The sequence below is a fragment of the Phocoena sinus genome, chromosome 3 (genome assembly GCF_008692025.1).
Source record: "Phocoena sinus isolate mPhoSin1 chromosome 3, mPhoSin1.pri, whole genome shotgun sequence".
Taxonomy (NCBI): Eukaryota; Metazoa; Chordata; class Mammalia; order Artiodactyla; family Phocoenidae; genus Phocoena; species Phocoena sinus.
Genome location: NC_045765.1, coordinates 157,452,696 through 157,469,463, shown reverse-complemented (window position 1 = coordinate 157,469,463; position 16,768 = coordinate 157,452,696). Strand labels below are relative to the sequence as shown.

The following is a 16,768-nucleotide window of genomic DNA, read 5'->3' as shown; positions in this document are numbered from 1 at the left end:
AAATATTTGAAGAGATTATAGTTGAAAATTTCCCAAACATGGGAAATAGTTAATCAACTCCAGGAAGCAGAGCGTCCCATACAGAATAAATCCAAGGAGAAATATGCTGAGACACATATTAATCAAACTATCAAAAATTAATACAAAGAAAAAATATTAAAAGCAGCAAGGGAAAAGCAACAAATAACATACAAGGGAATCCTCATAAGGTTAACAGCTGATCTTTCAGCAGAAACGCTGCAAGCCAGAAGGGAGTGGGAGGACATATTTAAAGTGATGAAAGGGAAAAACATACAACCAAGATTACTCTACCCAACAAGAATCTCATTCAGATTCGACAGAGAAATTAAAACCTTTACAGACAAGCAAAAGTTAAGAGAATTCAGCACCACCAAACCAGCTTTACAGCAAATGCTAAAGGAACTTCTCTAGGCAGGAAACACAAAAGAAGGAAAAGACCTTTAATAACAAACCCAAAACAATTAAGAAAATGGTAATAGGAACATACTTATCGATAATTACATTAAATGTAAATGGATTAAATGCTCCAACTAAAAGACAAACACTGGCTGAATGGATACAAAAACAAAACATGTATATATGCTGTCTACAAAAGACTCACTTCAGACATAGGGGCAGACTGAAACTGAGGAGATGGAAAAAAGATATTCCATGCAAACGGAAATCAAAAGAAAGCTGGAGTGGCAATTCTCATATCACACAAAATAGACTGTAAAATAAAGATTATTACAAGAGACAAAGAAGGACATTACATAATGATCAAGGGGTCATTCCAAGAAGAAGATATAACAATTGTAAATATTGTTTACAATTACAATGCACCCAACATAGAAGCACTTCAATACATAAGACAAATGCTAACAGCCATAAAAGGGGAAATTGACAGTAACACAGGGAACTTTAACACCCCACTTTCACCAACGGACAGATCATCCAAAATGAAAATAAATAAGGAAACATAGGCTTTAAATGACACATTAAACAAGATGGATTTAACTGATATTTATAGGAGATTCCATATAAAAACAACACAATACACTTTCTTCTCAAGTGCTCATGGAACATTCTCCAGGATAGATCATATATTGGCTCACAAATCAAGCCTTGGTAAATTTAAGAAAATTGAAATTGTATCAAGTATCTTTCCTGACCACAACACTATGAGACCAGATAGCAATTACAGGAAAAAACAATGTAAAGCATAGAAACACATGGAGGCTAAACAATATGCTACTAAATAACCAAGGGATCATGAAGAAATCAAAGAGGAAATCAGTGAACACCTAGAAACAAATGACAAAGAAAACACGAAGACCCAAAACATATGGGATGTAGCAAAAGCAGTTCTAAGAGGGAAGTTTAGAGCAATACAATCCTACCTCAAGAAACAAGAAACACCTCAAATAAACAACCTAACCTTACACCTAAAGCAATTAGAGGAAGAAGAACAACAACAAAAAAAAAAAAACGAAGTTAACAGAAGGAAAGAAATCATAAAGATCAGATCAGAGATAAATGAAAAAGAATTGAAGGAAATGACAGCAAAGATCAACAAAACTAAAAGCTGGTTCTTTGGGAAGATCAACAAAATTGATAAACCATTAGCCAGACCCATCAAGAAAAGAAGGAAGAAGACTTAAATCAACAGAATTAGAAATGAAAAAGAAATAACAACTGACACTGCAGAAATCTAAAGGATCATGATAGATTACTAGAAGCAACTATATACCAATACAATGGATAACCTGGTTGAAATGGACAAATTCTTAGAAAAGTAGAACCTTCTAAAACTGAACCAGGAGGAAATAGAAAATATGAACAGATAAACCACAAGCACTAATAATAAGACTGTGATGAAAAATCTTCAAACAAAAGCCCAGGGAAAGATGCCTTCACAGGTAAATTCTATCAAACATTTAGAGAAGAGCTTACACCTACCCTTCTCAAACTCTTCAAAAATATAGCAGAGGGAGGGACACTTCCAAACTCATTCTACCATGCTACCATCACGCTGATGCCAAAACCAGACAAAGATGCCACAAAAAAAGAAAACTAAAGGCCAATATCACTGATGAACATAGATGTAAAAATCCTCAACAAAATACTAGCAAACAGAATCCAACAGCACATTAAACGGATCATACACCATGATCAAGTAGGGTTTATCCTAGGAATGCAAGGACTCTTCAATATATGAAAATCAATCAATGTAATATACCATATTAACAAAATGAAGGACAAAACCACATGATAATCTCAACAGATGCATAAAAAACTTTTGACAAAATTAAACACCCATTTATGATGAAAACTCTCCAGAAAGTAGGGATAGAAGGAAATTACCTCAACATAATAAAGGCCTTTATGACAAACCCACAGCCAACATCATTCTCAATGGTGAAAAGCTGAAACCATTTCCACTAAGATCAGGAAGAAGAAAGGGTTGCCCATTCTCAACACTATTATTCAACACAGTTTTGGAAGTGTTAGCCATGGCAATCAGAGAAGAAAAGGAAATAAAAGGAATCTAAATCAGAAAAGAAGAAGTAAAAGTAACACTGTTTGCAGATGATATGATACTATACATAAAGATTCCTAAAGATGCTACCAGAAAACTACTAGAGATGATCAATGAATTAGGTAATGTAGCAGGAGACATAGTTAAAACACATATATCTCTTTCCTTCCTATACACTAACGATGAAAAATCTGAAAGAGAAATTAAGGAAACACTCCCATTTACCATTGCAACAAAAAGAATAAAATACCTATGAATAAACCTACCTAAGGACACAAAAGACCTGTATGCAGAAAATTATAAGACCCTGGAGAGATATACCATATTCTTGGATGGGAAGAGTCAACATTGTGAAAATGACTATACTACCCAAAGCAATCTACAGATTCAGTAGATTCCTATCAAAATACCATAGGCATTTTTCACAGAACTAGAACTAAAAATTTTATAGTTTGTATGTAAACACAAAAGGCCCTGAATAGCCAAAGCAATCATGAGAAAGAAAAACTGAGCTGGAAGAATCAGGCTCCCTGACTTCAGACTATACTACAAAGCTACAGTAATCAACACAGTATGGTTCTGGCACCAAAACAGAAATACAGATCAATGGAACAGGATAGAAAGCCCAGAGATAAACCCACGCACATATGGTCACCTTATCTTTGACAAAGGAGGTAAGAATATACAGTGGAGAAAAGACAGCCTCTTCAATAAGTAGTGCTGGGAAAATTGGACAGTTACATGTAAAATAATGAAGTTAGAACACTCCTTTACACCATACACAAAAATAAACTCAAAATGGATTAAAGACCTAAATGTAAGGCCAGACACTATAAAACTCTTAGAGGAAAACATAGGCAGAACACTCTATGACATAAATCACAGCAAGATCTTTTTTGACCCACCTCCTAGAGAAAAGGATATAAAAACAAAAATAAACAAATGGGACCTAATGAAACTTAAAAACTTTTGCACAGCCAAGGAAACCATAAACAAGATGAAAAGACAAACCTCAGAATGGGAGAAAATATTTGCAAATGAAGCAACTGACAAAGGATTAATCTCCAAAATATACAAGCAGCTCATGCAGCTCAATATCAAAAAAATCAAACAGCCCAATCCAAACATGGGCAGAAGACCTAAATAGATACTTCTCCAAAGAAGATATACACATTGCCAACAAACACATGAAAGGATGCTCAACATCACTAATCATTAGTGAAATGCAAATCAAAACCACAATAAGGTATCTTCTCACACTGGTCAGAATGGCCATCATCAAAAAATCTACAAACAATAAAAGCTGGAGAGGATGTGGAGATAAGGAAACCCTCTTGCACTGTTGGTGGGAATGTAAATTGATATAGCCACTATGGAGAACAGTATGGAGGTCCCTTAAAAAACTAAAAATAGAACTACCATATGACCCAGCAATCCCACTACTGGGCATATACCCAGAGAAAACCATAATCCTAAAAAGAGATATGTACCACGATATTCACTGCAACAGTATTTACAATAGCTGGGACATGGAAGCAACCTAAGTGTCCATCGACAGATGAATGGATAAAGAAGATGTGGCACATGTATACAATGGAATATTACTCAGCCATAAAAAGAAACGAAATTGAGTTATTTGTAGTAAGGTGGATGGACCTAGAGTCTGTCCTACAGAGTAAAGTAAGTCAGAAAGAGAGAAACAAATACTGTATGCTAAAACATATAAAATCTAAAGAAAATGCTTCTGATGAACCTAGGGGCAGGACAGGTATAAAGATGCAGACATAGAGACTGGACTTGAGGATATGGGGAGGGGGGAAGGGTAAGCTGGACCAAAGTGAGAGAGTAGCATTGACATATATGCACCAAAAAATGTAAAATCGTTAGTGGGAAGCAGCTGCATAGCACAGGGATGTCAGTTCAGTGCTTTGTGACCACCTAGTGGGGTAGGATAGGGAGGGTGGGAAGGAGGCTCAACAGGGAACGGATATGGGGATATATGTATACACATAGCTGATTCACAGCAGAAACTAACATAACATTGTAAATCAGTTATACTCCAAGAAAGATGTTAAAAAAAAAAAAAAAAACTAGATTAATCATTTCAGTGGAGAATTAAAATTGATAAAAAAGGAAATTTTAAAACTAAATAAAGGGCTTCCCTGGTGGTGCAGTGGTTGAGAGTCCACCTGCTGATGCAGGGGACACAGGTTAGTGACCTGGTCCGGGAGGATCCCACGTGCCACAGAGTGGCTGGGCCCGTGAGCCATGGCCACTGGGCCTGCGCATCTGGAGCCTGTGCTCTGCAGTGGGAGAGGCCACAGCAGTGAGAGGCCCGCAAACCGCAAAAAAAAAAAAAAAAAAAGAAACTAAATAAAAAAGTTACAATAAGCAAGAAAAAATAATATTTATAAAGACAACTTTCTTTGAAAATTCAGAAAAGGAATTTATATAAGATTTAATAGTGGAACTCATTTTTTAAAATTTTGTGTGGTTATTTGGACTAAAATAATTCTTCCAAATGAAATCTTTTTTTTTTTTTTCTACTTTAGATGGACTCTTTCAAACTCATCATGGTGAACTATATAGTAATTTTGGAAATTCTTGTCAATGTTAAAGGTAAGATAGCAAAATGAGAGAACCTTACTGAGTACCTATGTTTTTCCAGTGACTGGATAAAGTAAGAGCATTGTATTACCCTTCTCACTGGAATTAGCATTTTCATTATAAATATACATACAAGGAAACTAGAATATAAAATTTAAGTAGCTTGATAAATTTACTATGGTACTAAGTACATCCTAAGATTTGAACATGAAGTATTCCCAAGTCACTTTGGAATAACCCTTGGTATTTTGGAAAAATAATAAATATGAATTACTTCACTATACTAATTAAACTATAACATGACTAAATATTTGTTTTCATAGGAAGGCCAAATAAGTATTCCTTTATTATATTTACAATAATGCCTTTTAAAAATAAGTAGTAATATTATTTGTGCCTTTAGAACCAATAGGCATCGATAGGTGTAGTGCATTTTATTTGATGTCAACTGCCCTATTCCCTGTGGAATGTATGTCATTAATTCAGAAAGGTTTGACAGACAAGAGATTTGAAGCCCAATGTCTACTCCTTTTTAACATCATGTCCTAGAAACATTCAAGTACTAAAGTGAACTAGAAGTGTTGAAAAAAATCTGGTATGTTCTTTGTATCAATATATAATTAAAAGGTAGCCTTTCTAGTCTTACTATTCTTATGTATCTGAAAATTAAATGTAGAATTTATCAACAGAAATGTTTTAAGCTACTATATTTTCTAATTAAATATTCATTTTAAATAAGTAAAAATTAATAAAGATCATTTGAAAAATGATTCACAATTTAAAATATAAGTTCATCTATATTAAACTGCATAAATGTGTCAATAGTCTTTATTAGGTGTGTGGCAGAAAACCACTATTAGTGCCATTTATACAGAATCCAACATTGACTCTCACTGATTTATGTTTCATATTAATTATGGTCAAAAGGGCTGGTATTCACCTCTGCTAGCACTGTAAACAGTTGTAAATAAAGAATAAATAGGATTTTGTAAACCTGCATACCCTTGTTTTCCCTGACATCAGGTTTTAATCCAGGTTTTCATGTTTCCTGAATTGACCATAAAGAAGATTCGACACATTTCCGTGTGAAATAGGTACAGGCATACTTTAACATATATGTACCAGCTAAAATAACAAGAAGTAATTCATAAGTTGTGGACTATAAAACAACTAGTGGAGAAAATCATCAAGTGACTATAAATACCATGACCATTAAAAGATATGCATTCTCCTTTAAAAACCTCATACTTGCCTTTGTGAATCCTCCATTCTAAGACCCTGGAAAGAAACATGGTAGGTTTCTGGTTTTGTCTTCGACCTAAGTCAAGGGAAGTAGTTATTTTATAGCAACTCAATCATCAAGCTTCTATTATCACCTCCTGACCTAAATTTTGTAGTTTCTAAAGAAGCAAAGAGTTCTTGTACATATAAATTTATTTTTAAAGCAGTTGACAGTGTATTAACTGGAGTACGATTGAGATTTGTGTTGTGTTAATAAACAACCATAAGCTCAGATTTCTCTTCACTTCAGTTCTCTGACCACTTCATATGGCTTTCTTACTCAGCTGCCTTCCTCAAAATAACTTGCTTAGGGTTAGTAGTTTTCATGAACATTAAAATGTTTCCTCCATATAATAACTCTAAAAGTGTTTTCTTGCTGAATTAAAATGAATATATTTAAGTATAATTATCCTCATAAAGCCTACATTAACACGATTTCTACATGAGTCTGGCTGGAAATATTATATGTCTTTTACAATTCATTGTCATCTCAGTTATTTTTTCATAGCCTTCTGAATCTTTCAAATAGTAGTTAATGTTAAATCACTCATTAATGGGTATTCCTCTTTTGTTGTTATACATTAAGTAAACATCATGAAATCGTTTCTGCAACAAAACTTATTTGAAACAATAAATTATTCACAAGATTTATGTTTCATCATATCGATTAATGGGATTCCAGTAGAAAACAGTACATACCTTATTAAACAAATTGTGTATAGTATAGTGACTCAAGAGCCACAAAATTATTTTCTCTGGATACAGTAATTCATACATAGTTAATATAATAGGAAGCAAGTCCTCATTGGCAGCTTGTCATTGGAAAATTAGGTTAAGTACCAAGATGTACCTTTTAACATGATGGAAACAAGGCAATCCAAAGTCCTGATCTTAACCATAATCACTCACAACTCTATTTAGGCACAAAAATTCTGATTTATTATAATTTGTCTTCATCGAAAGTACTAATTGGAAACGTTACCATATAGTCATGTTAAATGAAAGGATAGAATTAAAGTATTACTATTAAAATGTACATTTTTAAGTAACTACTATCCCAACATTTATTATATAACATCTCATCTATAGCAACTGATTCCTTAGTTCTAAGTTTGTTTGTATTTTATTCCAGTTATTTAAGGCACAATTTTCACTAAATTCATTAGTTCTAAGGATGTTTAATTGCATTGTAAGAGGTCTTTTAAGCTTAAATTACCAAAAAAGTCTTAGCTTTGAAGAGAATACTCAGCATTTTGTTTTCTAATCACTCTTAGCACTTTCTACAGACAGCAGGCTAAGAGATTTGCATATTTAAACAATCTTTGTAGTAGAGCATATATCCGTAGACTCCCATGATGCTTCAGACAATACAATATTGAAATTAAAACATATCAACATGGAGGCATACACTTCATTCAATAAATCATTTTGCTTAAAGAAAGGAAGAAAAAATTGTAGGAGCAAAGATCATTTCAAAAGAGCAGTACCTGAATAGCAGCCTATTTATATTTAAGATAATTATTTTTGTTTCCTGAAGTACTTAATTAACCCATAATAAATATGTACAACCAAATGCAATTTTTATTTGAATATTGTGCTTGATGTATTTGCTTCACTAAAACACAAGCTACAGCAGAGTCTAACACTAGTCAAATCTTGTCCTCAGTGGCCTACTTTCCTTGTCCAAAGTAAATATGCATGCACACACACACACACCTACCTGCATGTGCTCACACCAACACATGCAAACACTCAGACAGATAACTCAAACATACACTAACACACAGAATTTGGTATTTGGTATTAAATAAGATCAAGAAGTGTGTGGAAAGTTTTAAAATCCATAGATGTCTATACCCTAACCATGTTCTATTAAGTAAATATAATATTTATGTAAAAATAAAAATTGGCTTTCTATAAGGACAGTTGAGTAAATCGAGGTATATGTGCATGTGTGTGCATGCATGAACATGTGTTTGTGAAATCCTAAAACAAGGTAACTGGAACGGTCTCCTCATTTCTTTCCTTCAGGAAGATGCATATTTAAAGTGAGAAATACACATCTTTCATATATAAAAGAACCATGGTTATTGGGAAAGTACCACAAAATGAGCAATGCTATTGTCAAATAATGATTTGGCTTAAGATTTTCTATCACTACAATGGCTACCATATTACAATATGTAAGTGCGTTAAATCAACATTTTGTACCCCTTAAATTTACAGTGTTATATGTCAAATACACTGCAATAAAAAATATTTTCGATTAATTTAAAAGTCTTCTACCAGAACAACATGTACATATATATATGTATATATATGTATATGCATATATATACATGTATACATGTATATATATATACATATATAGAGAGAGAGATATAATTTTTGTCCCAGAATTTTGATTATTCAGTTAATAAACAATTTTATTTCTAACTATTCAGTAATAGCTTAGTACTACAAGAACTTATATATCTCATATTCACTTTAGGTCACATTATGTTATTTATTTTTATTATCTCTCAATTCTTATTTTTTATTTCACTTAATTAAATATTATAATTAATTTTATAATTGTAATGCATATAATATGTGGATATATATGTGTATATTCTTCATTTACATATCTATACACCTTTTTCATTCTTTTCTTCTTAAACTATAGAAATATAAGGGGTTAAGCAGTATGTCTGAGATCTCTTCCTGCCCAGTGTACTTTCTGTTGTAGTGCACCAGGGAAAGAGAGAAGGCACCTTCTTGTAAACATGAAAATGACAATCCTCCTAGCAATCTAATAGCATTAACTATTGGAGTATGATTGTCCATAGCATCATTTCAGCTGATGTACCTCACTGCCTGCGACAATGGTTAATAAACTGTAATCTGTAGACTTACTGAGCAGGGTTCCCTGAAAAATTGTTGTATGCTATGTAACAATATGAGGATAAGGGGATGTTTATGACCAAATATGACTCTTCTGTGTTAGTTATGTGGCAGTGCCCTTTACTTGAAGATCTCACATGTTAACTTGATTCAGAATTCATCTCACGTGACCAGAAAGGACCCAGGAAGCTGCTGGAATATCCTGGACCTCTCTCTGCTCCATCTGTGTCTCCTGATTATGTACGTTCTTGAAACTGTTTATTAAACTTGAAACACTTCATACTGAACATTTAGCTACATTAAAAATGGGTTTAGGGCTTCCCTGGTGGCGCAGTGGTTGAGAGTCTGCCTGCCGATGCAGGGGACAAGGGTTCGTGCCCCAGTCCGGAAAGATCCCACATGCCGCGGAGCGGCTAGGCCCGTGAGCCATGGCCGCTGAGCCTGCGCGTCCGGAGCCTGTGCTCCGCAACGGGAGAGGCCACAACAGTGAGAGGCCCACGTACCGCAAAAAAAAAAAAAAAAAAAAAATGGGTTTATATTTAGCTTTAGCCAAGTTTCTATTTACAAATTGTTTGTCAATAAGGCCATGAGTTTTTGTGGTTTTTAGGCTACGCTACTATAACATAGCCCTAAAATGAATTTTTGAGTATCCTTCATTTTCATTTTGGCATCACATAATATAATATGATATAATTATTTTGGCTACAGAAAAGAGGTGAAGCAGAATTCACATTTTTCCTTAACAAATGCTTGTATGTGTTTGGCTTTATTCTCAGTTAATTTGTTTTACATAACACAATACTTGAGGGCTGAAGCGTTATGTAACCTCTGTTTTAAATAGACAGCATTTATTTAAATGTCACAGAAATATGCAAATATAAGAAGCATTTTACTGGTATGGATATAAATGATGGATAATCAAATATTAAGAAGAGCAGTTAATTTATCTTCAATTATTCAATCACATTGTTTTAGAAAAAGTGAGGGCATTTTTTAATGTGCTAAAATAACAATGTCTAATGTAGAAGAGTACATAGACATGAAAATATTGCTTTCTTTTATTGTAGCATGCATCTGCACACAAATTATCCTTAAAAACACTAACCTGTTTTAGGGTCTACAGAGAAGTAGGGCTGTCCCTGGAGAATGCTGTAAACCACCCGAGCACTGTTTCCATAGGTAGGGTCATCTGCATCAGTGGCTGTCACCTGTAGAACAGAGGTACCTGTGCATTCAGGAAAACAAATTTTAGTGTGTGATGGCATTAAAAACATGATTAATTTGTACACAGAAAAAGGTAATGCTGAAATACTTGAGGGTGATAATTTCTTGTATTTCTTAGATTTATCTCTCAAACACGGTCCCTGCTTTCTTTCCATGCCACTAATTGTCCTAAATGAGAGCCCAGAATGGAGTGTTTGGTTTCAGATAGTTCAATGTGATTCTTTATATGCTGATACCATTACAAAGGGTCTCTTTTAACCCTCACATAATCAGCATTGGGTTGGGTCAATGCTCAAGAATCAAATAGGTGTTAACTGGGGATAAAAATCAAAAGTATTTTGAGAGTGTACAGTTGACTATTGAACAATGCTGGGGGTACTGACAAATTTCAGTTTTTAATTTTAGTAGTTAAGTCTATGATTTGGGTCTGACTTCACTTCAGTTCAGTTATATTAGACCTACTAAGGGTCTAATATCTACTTAACTACAAAGTTTTTACTTCTATGTTGGAATTCAGACACAACTTTAAGCAAAACTTTTTCTGTACCTTCAAAGGATCCTAGAAAAGTTAATAGGCTTAGTATGCCAAGTTCATTTGACAATCCTTATTAGTAGAACATAAATGTACAGTTGGCCCCCCATATATATGGTTCCACATCCACAAATGCAGCCAACTGTTGATTGTGTACTATGTTATGATCTGCTGTGGTTGAAATTCTGGATATGGAACCCACGGATATGGATATGGAGGGCCAGCTACGGGACTTGAGTATCTGCAGGTTCTGGTGTCCACGGGGGTCCTGGAACCAATTGCCTGCAGATACTCAGGGATGACTGTATAAAGATTTTTAATAAAATGCCATGATTTTGGCCTCTAAATAGTATTTTTACATTGAGATGTTAAGCAAAAATATAACTAGTAATTATGCACACTCAGAAGAAAAGGACTGTGTTATACCTAAGAGAAATTTCTAATTGTGGATAATAAAACATAGTGGTGACACCAAATTCTGGCAGGAAATTAGGCCTCTCATACACTGCTGGTGGAAATGTAAGTTTAGAAAATTCTTAAATAAACAAACATACATTTACCATAAAATCCAGCAAATTGTACTCTTGGGCATTTATGCTAAAGTGATAAAAATATATGTTCACCTAAAAGCCTATTTACAAATATTCACAACAACATTATTCTTAGCAGCACCAAACTAGAAGAAGCCCAGATATCCTTCAACGGGAAAATGGTTAAACAAACCATGGTACAATATTACTATGGAATACTACTTAGCAATAAAAATGAACAGAATATTAATATAGGCACTAACTTGGATAAATCTTCAGGGAATCATACCCAGGAGGGGAAAAGACAGTCCTCAAAGGCTATATACTGTATGATTCCACTTATTTAACATTCTTGAAGTGATGCAATTTTAGAAGTGGATGACAGATTAGTAGTTGCCAGAGTCTGGGAAAGAAGGAGTGGAAAGGGGTGGGTTTGGTCATAAAAGGGCAACATGAGAGATTATGATGATGCTGGAATTGTTCAGTATTTTGATTATGGATATATGCAAACTAAACACATACATACACACACAAGTAAAACTAGGGAAATCTAAATAAAATTGGTAAATAATTCCAATAGCCTGGTTATGATATTGTTTTATATTGGATATTTTGCAGGATGTTAGCAAGGGGTAAAACTGGGTAAAGGGTACAAGAAATCTATATCGTTTCTCATGAATGCATGTGAATCTATGATGACCTCAAATTTTAAAGTTTAAAATGTATATCTTCTTGCTTCACTGTTAGTCCATTCTTAGACAGCCTTATCTGGGCTTGGATGTGTACCATAATTTTTCTCATTATAGCACTATGATTTCTGGCTTGATATACTTTCCAGAGCTAGTCACATGTAGACTACCTCTTCCATGACTAAGTATAATAATTACTATAGAACATTAAAGACTTCTGTGATGTCTCAACACCTGTTCCATACCCATATTCATCTCTCCAGCTTGTTCAGAGAATACCAGTAGGTAGATATTTACCCAAAAATGTTGGTTTCATTTGGTACCTCATTGAAGAAACTAAAATCTGTAGTAGGTACCCACGTCAGACTCTAAAGTATGTAAGAAAGCCCATGCTATGGTTAAAATGCTATAAAATTATACCAGTCAAATCTTTGATCTTATAGGAAAAATGCTGATTATACCGGGCATACAAGAATCACTAGGATTCAAAAAAAAAAAACAAAACACTATAGATAGAAAGCAGTAAAATAATGGCCACCTTTTAAGAAATCACAGTTGTAAACTGCTCAGGTTTTAAAACTTGCTGTGGCCTTACAATAGTGATTTAGGTCTAAATAATTTTAATGTCTAAACTGTAGCCCCAAAGCAACGATTCCATGAAGAAAACTGGGAAAGGCAAATAGTGCAAGATCACACATCATTTACTGTGACAGGCTGGACCATCACAGGAAAGAAAGAGTGCTCTGCTTGGCTTGAGCTGTCTTTAAAAGCCCAGGCTTGTTAAGTGAAAGCTGCGATACATGAGTGGAATGACAAATGAAATGAAGAAAAAGGAGAAAAGGAGGAAGAAAAGAAATAAAAGTAGTATGGTGGTGTTGACTAAGTGATGGTTTAAAGTACCGAAAAGAAGTGGGCAGAGCAGAAAAGAGTTCCAGAGGAGAGAAAGAAAATATACTAACTCTCTATCTACCGTGGTCAAAAAGTATGGTCATTATTAATCACAGATACCTCTGTACTCTTGGTCTCAAGGGTAGTGGGCAATTATATTTGTGTGTAAAGCAAAGAACAGTAAATTACATCTATCATATTTGGTGGCATCTGAAGGTATCAGTCTGCCACTTTGAGTAAACAGATTGCTGGTTAAAGGGAGCACAGCCCAACTCAACCAAAAATCAACCTGCCCCAGAATACAGCAGGAGTAAGTTAAATAGCAGGGGCGGAAAATAAATTGTTCAAAGATTCACTACCAAGGAGTTCTAAACCAAAAGGAAAACATTATACTTATTTTATTTTCTTGTTTATTTCAAGGTTTGATGGGAACATTTTAAGAACCATTGGTGCTTTTGGAAGTCCTTTTACATTAAGGAAAAAAAAAGGCTTTTTTTTTCATTAGAAATATATAAATAATAAAACACCTTAGGGTGTGTGTTATGAGTTGGACTGTTTTCCCTCAAAGTTCATATGTTGAATTTCTGAACTCCAGTTCTTTAAGAGGTGATTTTATTAGGAAATAGGGTCATTATACATGTAATTAATTAAGACAAAGTCACACTGCAGTAATCTGGGCCCCTACCCTAACATGACTGGTGTCCTTATAAAAACAGGAAATTTAGAGGGAGACAGACAGACACACACACACACACACACACATACACACACAGAAAGTACATTATGTGAAGATGAAGGCAGAGATCAAGGTGATACTTGCACAAGCCAAGGTAAGTCAAAGACTGCCAGCAAAACACTAGAAGCTGGATGAGAGGGCTGGAGCAGATGCTTCCCCAGTGCTTGAAGAGGGAACATGGCCCTGTTGATACCTTGACCTCAGGCATCTAGCTTCAGGAACAGTGATACAATAAACTTGTGTTGTTTAAGCTACCGAGTTTGTGGTCCTTTGGTGCAAGCAGCACTAGCAAACTGATACATTGTGCTACGGCTGCAGTGGAAGGAAGTGACATTTATTCTCAGAATTTATGGTTGTTCTTTGACTCTGGACAAGAGTCTGAAGTTACAAGCCAAGAAAAAAATGATTGATAATATTGTAGACTATTTGATGCCAGAACATCAAAAAGGAGATAAAATCAAAAGTTAATCTCACAAGTAGATAAAATTAAATTAGGTAGGAATTAATGGTATTTGATTTTTTTTCTGAATATTAGGCATTACAAGTGATCCACCTATTAGCATTCTAAGTAAATTAATTAGTTACATTGGTCATTTTAATAAAGACTTTTTTATTCCTGGTTAAAAGTTTAAGTGAAAAAGAAATTATTGGTATGGATATATCTATGTCTGAGAAAAGTATCCCACATTGGACAATTCAATTCCTTTATTCATGCTATGGGCCCTAACTGTGTACATAATAGAAAAGAGAAAATTGTTATCTTCTACAGTGCTAGATTTCCAAAGAAAAATACGTAAAGATACCTAAAAGTCCATTATTCCACTAGAATATCAAAATAAGAATCTAATTTTCTCTGGAAATTATTATATGGATTTGGTCAATAGATATTAAACTAACAGTCCCTTCCCTACATAACTGGCTTCCAATCAAAGAAAACTTTAAAAAGCGCTATATAAGCATTTTTAATTTTTACAACTGTTTTCATTAAAAACAATAACCACAGAAACATTGCATCTTAAAGTTTCATCGGCTATTTAGTGTACAATATTTTCACGTTAAATATTTCCTACAGTGCACACTTAGCTAATCCCATGCTAGGGTTTAGGGCCTCTCAGCTGATGTTTGAAACAAATATGAAAAAATTCAAGTACATACAAAAGCTTTCAAGATCTCTTTTCTACAATAAAACGTGTCTTGTTTCCTTTTGGGACTGCCCTGTGTCGGTCTTTCCTTGTGGTTTCATTTTGTACTACTGTTTTATAAACAGCACACATTTTGTAACATTACATATCAATGAGAAACAGAGGGGACTTTCCCGAAAGTCTCCAAAGATCAATTTGAAATATTTAATAAGGCATTTTAATACCAAACAAATATTCTCTGAGATTGCAAATCATTATGCATGACTTGTCAGGGTTCACAGCTCTGTTAAAATCTCAAGTGGGGGTTTCCCTGGTGGTGCAGTGGTTGAGAATCTGCCTGCTAATGCAGGGGACAGGGGTTCGAGCCCTGGTCTGGGAGGATCCCACGTGCCGTGGAGCAACTAGGCCCGTGAGTCACAATTACTGAGCCCACGCGTCTGGAGCCTGTGCTCCGCAACAAGAGGGGCCACGACAGTGAGAGGCCCGCGTACCGTGATGAAGAGTGGCCCCCACTTGCCACAACTAGAGAAAGCCCTCGCACAGAAACGAAGACCCAACACAGCCATAAATTAATTAATTAATTAATAAACTCCTACCCCCAACATCTTCTAAAAAACAAAAAAAAATCTCAAGTGAATTAACATTGAGCAAGAACTCTAAGTAAAAATAAGCTGGAGATTTATGAAGGCTGAGAGTACCTCTCTGAAGGAATCTCTTAGGGATTAATTCCCAGAAGATTTTTCCAGGGACTGTGAAAAATTAATAGTCATCAAGGTACAACTTAAATTTCATTCCTCACAGGAGGACTGTAATTTCACCAACAGAGAAATAACGCAGTATTCCAGTCATCGTGTAATTTTATAAAGCCTTGAGTATTCACACAAGAGTCACTGGATTAAAAAAATCCTCTGCAAGTACACTTATGAATCATCTGGGTAACAGAGCAGAATTCACTATTTTAATTGTATATTTTCAATCACAGCTATTGTTAGTTTCTGTGTTCTTTCAATTAGATCCTTTTTATGGAACTACCAAATGTGAGATTTTACATTACTCAAGTAAACTTCTTATCATATTCCATAAATGAAAAAATTAAGGAAAAAATTATGTATTTAGTGCCAGTAATGTGGGATACCTCTGCTATATGTCATTTAATTTAATAATAAGATAAATCTGTTGAGAAAATTACACACAATGCCATTTTACAGATGGGAGCATCGAGGTACATAAAGGTTATATAGTTAACAATTTGAGAAGGCAGAATTCAAGCTGGTCCTCTCTGTTTTGCTGTGACATTCTTTCCCATCTACGCCATTGCAACATTCAGTCGTGATCTGTTGAGTGTTAATAGTTACAAGATCTTCTGCTTGTTCTTGTCTGTTTCCTTGGTGGTATGTAATGCCTGTCCAGATGCATCTACTTGTAGAGAGGCAGCATTATATTTCACCTCACATACACACCATAGCCAAAGGCCAAGTCAGTAAATATATTTTGTCAGCAGAGTCTGTATATAAAATACTTAGGGGGAAGAAATCTCCAAGTACCGACAACAGTGATGTACTCTTCTGTAGCCTTATAGAATGCTCACAATTCTCTTGATTTCTGTACAGAGTAAATGGTTGCAGTAAAAAGTGACTTGACTATCATATGCCTACCAGTCTTACATATCTTCTAAATCCACTTGCATGTTGTCCTCACATTACTTTCCTACCCTGTT

At 34.6% G+C, this 16,768-nt stretch overlaps 1 protein-coding gene across 1 annotated transcript in view; it reads right to left on the bottom strand.

Annotated features, from left to right (window-relative positions):
* Positions 1 to 16,768, bottom strand: part of CDH18 (cadherin 18) — a 498,063-nt gene that overhangs the window by 226,247 nt on the left and 255,048 nt on the right. The window contains exon 4 of the mRNA XM_032629158.1: positions 10,416 to 10,535. Within this exon, the coding sequence (XP_032485049.1) occupies positions 10,416 to 10,535 (120 nt within the window). The remainder of the gene's footprint in view (positions 1 to 10,415; positions 10,536 to 16,768) is intronic.